The sequence below is a fragment of the Carlito syrichta genome, unplaced genomic scaffold (assembly GCF_000164805.1).
Source record: "Carlito syrichta isolate Samal-C Ts95f unplaced genomic scaffold, Tarsius_syrichta-2.0.1 Scaffold126536, whole genome shotgun sequence".
NCBI classification, from domain to species: Eukaryota; Metazoa; Chordata; class Mammalia; order Primates; family Tarsiidae; genus Carlito; species Carlito syrichta.
Genome location: NW_007070632.1, coordinates 106961 through 112558, shown reverse-complemented (window position 1 = coordinate 112558; position 5598 = coordinate 106961). Strand labels below are relative to the sequence as shown.

Sequence of the window (5598 nt, the reverse complement as noted above, 5' to 3'; positions counted from 1 at the left end):
CAGCAAAAGGTGCCGATGCCCTGCCCGACCTCCCAGCCCCGCCTTCGGCCCCCACCCAGGGTCCCGGGCCGACCTTCCCGGGGCTGGCTGTTCCTAAATCTTGACCTCCCCGAGTGGGCCCGGCTTTCGGCCGGCTCGTCTGCAGGAGTTGTGTCCAGCGTCAGCGGGCCACCGGCTGGGGCGTACGGAGGGGAAGCTGTGCGGGCTTCTGGCCGTGGGTGAGTGAACTGACCCTTGTCGGCCTACTTCTGCAGCGAGACGGCAAGTTTAGGGAGGACTGTCCGCAGGATCGCGAGGAACTCGGCCGCCATAGCTGGGCTGTCCTCCACACCCTAGCCGCCTACTACCCCGACCTGCCCACCCCAGAACAGCAGCAAGACATGGCCCAGTTCATACATTTATTTTCCAAGTTTTACCCGTGTGAGGAGTGTGCCGAAGACCTAAGGAACAGGTACGCCGTGTCCGTAGGCAACGGAACAACGCAACTCGGGCCTGGGCTGGGGGCCCTGGCTGATGTCATAGAGAGGAACCTGGAAAAACAGGTGCAGCGGTAGCACGGGGCCCCTGAGGAGCAGAGACCACCGTCAGGGTGGGGACTGGGATCATCTGAGCCTTCTCTTTCCCCTCAAAGGCCAGGCTGCCTACCTGTGCCGTTGGTCGCTGATTGTCTCCTTCACTTCCTTGTCGAGCGCTGAAGGAGGCTCCGGCAGACTGGGGAGAACTCCACTTTGCCTGACTTCCGGAGCAGGACTGCTGGTTTTAAGACCTTGGGAACCCATTGCTTTGGCTCCCAAGAGCCACCTTTTCCTCATGGAGGCACCCAAGAACAAGGCGTGGTCCTTGGAGGTATTTCTAGAGCACATGAGTGGAGCAGAGCTGTTCTTGCTGTTTGAAGCGTGGGCAGTTAGAACAGGGTCTCTTGCTGACCTGAGGTCTCAGAGCCTCCGATGTTAGGAAACAAGTCTAGTTTTGAATTGTGACTGTGCACATCCCCACCCAGTCTACGCTCTGCCTGGGGCCAGGGACACTGGGGTTCAACTTCTTGATTGTTATGATGTTGTAAAGTTGCCAGGTTATGCTTTTAATATCTTCCCTTGGGCCTTTATGAGGGTTTGCCAAGCTTCCCACGTGGGTGTTTGAGTAACTCTGGGAGTCCGCCATGCCCAGGAAGGTGCAGGGTTAGTCCTGTTCAGGGAATTCCTGTCCCCAGAAGCAGCGGCAGTTATGTCCGTGGCCTGTTAGGGACCAGCCGCACAGCAGGAGGGGAGCAGGAGCCAGCAGAGCTCTGCCTTCTGTCAGATAAGTGGCAGCATTAGATTCTCCCAGGCACACAAACCCTGTTGTGAACTGCACATGTGAGGGATCTAAGGTGAAGCTGAGGCATGGTTAACAGTGAGGTTTGACTGCACATCCCTTCCTCTCCCATCTGTGAAAAACTGTCTTCCGCCGGGCTCGGTGGCTCAGCCTGTAATCCCGCGCCTTTGGGAGGCTGAGGTGAATGGATTGCCTAAGCCCGCAGGTTCGAGACCCACCTGGGCAGTGAGACCTCATCTCTACAATAAATAAAAAAATCAGCCGGGCGTGGTAACGCACGCCTGTAATTTCGGCTACTCGGAAGGCTGAGGCGGAAGGATCGCTGGAGCCCAGCAGGTCGAGGCTGCGGTGGCCGGGAGCGGCCACTGCACTCCAGTCTGGGTGACAGAGTGAGACGCCAACTCAAAAAAAAAAATAATAATAAAAACTGTCTTCCAAGAAACCGGTCCCTAATGCCAAATAGGTTGGGCACCACTGCCTTGGAGCATCAGGGCACTCCCAGGTGTAGCTCACAACAGTGCCCAGCTGTCGCCCTGCAGGTGCAGGCAAGGAGCTGACAGGGATGGTGGAGTCTCTGCCTCATCCCATTCTTCATGTGCTCCCTACAGGATATGCAGGAACCAACCAGACACACGCACTCGTGCCTGCTTCACCCAGTGGCTGTGCCGCCTGCACAATGAGGTGAATCGCAAGCTGGGCAAGCCTGACTTCGACTGCTCCAAAGTGGACGAGCGCTGGCGTGACGGCTGGAAGGACGGCTCCTGTGACTAGAGGATGGCCTGGCTGGAGAGGGGCAGGGCACTCATTAAAGTGCATCAGAGCCAGAGCCTGTTGTGTGTGTCGGGTGGTCCCCTGCCCCTCTCAGGTTTGGAGAAGTGGAGGTGCCCACTGAGGCCCTGTGGGTTACAGGGGAGGGAGATGGGGGCAGTCCAGGCTGCCCCTTGCCATTCAGGATATGGCCTCCTGCTCACCCCGCACCCTGGCACTAGTTCCTCACACAGGAAGATGATGGGTCTGCTGGCCAGGCCAGCCCGCTGGGAAGCTGGGTTTGCCTGCAGTGCCCTGACCCCAGTAGCCTTGTGCTGTTCCCTTCAGGAATGAGGCCTGGGGCTGTGTTTCTACTCTGCCCAGTTCCTACAGGGAAAGCAACCTCAGAGTGTCCACTAACCATGCTGCACACTCCCTGCTTGGCACATGGCCTTCCATAGCTGTGCCGTTCAGTCAGCAGGGCATTCATGGAGTCTGAGACCGAAATAAAACACTGGAGAAGTGACTGAGGACCTGGCTTTGGTGTGTTTTGTGCTGGGACTCACACCAACAGGCAGGACTCCTGTTCCCCTCTGTGCTCAGCTGTGTTCTCCTATCTGGGGTTCCTTGGAGGAGGGAGAGTTCCCAGGATGGGAGCAGGCCGGGGTACTCCAGGAACTGCAAGGAGGCTGACTGATTGGGGCAGAGGGTGGCGGAGTAACTGACCAGGGGTCCGAGAGGCATGGGGAGACCAGATGGCACGAGGTCTACAAGGCCACGGCAGAGCTGTGCTTTTGCTCCTGCTCCTGTGACAGGAAGCTCTTGGAGAGTTTGCAGCCAAGGTCTGGCGTAGAATGATGTGCCTTCTGAATGGTCCCTCTGGCTGCTGAGCTGGGATGAGGCGGGTAAGGGGAGCAGCAAGGAGGCTGGCTAGGAAGCCAGAGCAGTCACACCTCTGACAGCCGAGCAGGAGGCTTGCCTGGAGAGGCTGCAGGATGTATTCAAGGTGGAGCTAGAGGAGCCTGCTGGAAGCTGCTCTGTGAAGCCATGAGACAGAGAAGGCTGGGAGTGTAGCAAGTTTGGTGGTGGCCCGGGCCCAGCTTTTGGGTCTGCTCAGATGTGGCTCAGCTCCACCTGCCCCCAGGCCTTGGCTCCCCACCAGAAAAGCCCAGCGACTTTGTGTGTCCCAGTGCTGTGGTCATAAAACTCAGGACACCTCAGCCTCTCCCTGGGTATGGGAGAACTTCCGTGGCCTATGCTTGTGCAGGGGGAGCTGCTGTGCCTCCTGGCTGGCCCCACGGGGTGCTGGCTTCTGCAGGCTGCCCAGAAGGGCCAGGTGGCACAAAAGAGAGGAGGTGGGAGCTGCCCACAGAACAGTTGCTCCTCCTTCCTCCCCTGGGCATGGGGCTTCTGGAGGCCTTCTGGGAGTTCCCTGGTGGAGCTGTGGGCAGCTCAGAAACACACCACCTGTATTTGCTTTCCCCCCTTCTCTGCCTCACTTCCATCTTTCCTTGTGTCTTTCCCAAAGTTTCACTCAATAAAACTCTTCACATTGCCTCAGACTCTTGTTTTCCGGGCATCCAGGATAAGGCAAGTGACACTCCAGTGCAAGTGAAGGTTCTAGCTAAAGCTGGCATTTGAGAGCTATGGGGACACGGACTAAAAGAGCCAGCGTAAGCCGGGCTCGGTGGCTCAGCCTGTAATCCCGCGCTTTGGGAGGCTGAGGTGAGTGGATTGCCTGAGCCCGCGGGCTCGAGACCTGCCTGGGCAACTTGGCGAAACCTCATCTCTACAATAAATCAAAAAATTAGCCGGGTGTGGTAGTGCACACCTGTAGTTCCAGCGACTTGGAAGGCTGAGGCGGAAGGATCGCCGGAGCCCAGCAGGTCGAGGCTGCGGTGGCCGGGAGCGGCCACTGCACTCCAGTCTGGGCGACAGAGTGAGACTCCGACTCAAAAAAAAAAAGCCAGTGTAGAGGGAGAAGACCCCCAGGATCCCTCCCTCGGCCCCCAAGGCTTGCAGATCACAGGGTGGGCAAGGGTAGGAGCCCGAGGTAGGAACACAAAGAGACAGTGACTTTTGGAATTGTATCCTGGAGAGGGGATGGCATATCGAGCCTTGCCCCTGAGCTGGAAAGAGGAGGTCACTGGCAACTTGAGTGTCGGTGGAGTTGGTGGGATCCTGACTACAGGTGGGTTGCAGGCAGTGGGGGGAGAGGTGTTACAAGCACAGGGCCAGCAGCTGGAGTTGGCTGCTCAAGGGAGCAGTGATGTGTGGCTGCTGGAAGGGAAGTGGGGTCACGAATGGCTTTCACAGCAGGTGGCTCATGCCTGTAATCCTAGCACTTTGGGAGGCTGTGGCGAGAGGATTAGTGGAGTCTAGGAGCAGGAGACCAGCCTGAGTGAGACCTTGTCTTTACAAAAATAAAAAAATTAGCACGGTGGCACGCACCTGAGTCCCAGCTACTTAGGAGGCTGAGGCAAAAGGATCACCTGAGCCCAGGAGGTGGAGTCTGTGATGAGCCATGGTCATGCTACTGCACTCCACCCTGGATGAGCGTGAAACCTCAAGTAAAACAAAAAAGAGCAGTGTTTGGTTTTTCATAAGAGAGTGCAGCATGTTTGTGTGCTGAGGTGAATGACCAAGTGCAAGAGGGAGATGGATGCGGCCCCGAGAGAGGGAGGTCTGTCAGTGACAAATGAGTAGGGACAGGACTGAATGCACAGTATAATGGACTTGATGAAATGTGGTGGGTGGCACCTCTGGCAATAGCTGTCCTGGCTGCCTGTGCCCAGCTGGACCAAGGAAAGAGTTTCAGGCCGGAACTAATGGGTTCCTCAGGGGGCTGAGCCAGGCACCACGGTCTGCACACACTTGGTACAGCAGAGACCTGGGTTCCAGCTCTCCACCTTCTGGGATGGAGGAACTCAGCTGGTCTGCTTATTTACCCTTCTGAAGAATGGCAACAATGACTATTCCTGCCTCCACAGGTGAGGTGCTTGGCACTGTCCATGCTCAGAAAATGCAGACTTAGTACTGTAGGCAGAAACACCAGAGTCATCAACTCCTGTCAGGCTGGCCTGAAAAGAACAAGAGGAAAGGGACCCCGTCTTGCCCTGGGCTGGGGTCTGTGTAGGAGACCCAGCAGGGCCCCTGGGCAGCTCCCGGGCTTCTCCACTCCAGACTAGATACATCAGTCACAAGTCAGCTGGGGGACCCACAGTGGGGAGAGCTGGGTGAGGAAATCACCTGGCCACAGGAAAGGAGCAGAGATGCCAACACTCACCCAGGCTGGACAAATGTTCCTGCCACAGAGGCTGGAACCTTCTGAAGCAAGGAGAGTGCAGTGGGGGCCACAGGAAAGGCCTGCCGTTACCGATCTCTGGGCTTCCCTCTCCCTCAGAGCCGGAGGAGGATGCTGGTGCCCCGGGGCCTCCCTAACCACCCCCTCGCTCGCCAAAGGGCGCTGCCCGGAGGCGCGGGGTCGTCCTCCCGGGTACAGCCAAGTCTGAGCCCATTCTCCGCCTCCCTCGCCTG

At 57.7% G+C, this 5598-nt stretch overlaps 1 protein-coding gene across 1 annotated transcript in view; it reads left to right on the top strand.

Annotated features, from left to right (window-relative positions):
* GFER (growth factor, augmenter of liver regeneration) overlaps window positions 1-2591 on the top strand; it is a 5094-nt gene extending 2503 nt beyond the window's left edge. Inside the window, exons 2-3 of the mRNA XM_021707868.1 lie at window positions 146-451; window positions 1923-2591. Of these exons, the coding sequence (XP_021563543.1) occupies window positions 146-451; window positions 1923-2085 (469 nt within the window). The 3' untranslated portion in view covers window positions 2086-2591. The remainder of the gene's footprint in view (window positions 1-145; window positions 452-1922) is intronic.
* The last annotated feature ends 3007 nt before the right edge of the window (window positions 2592-5598 follow it).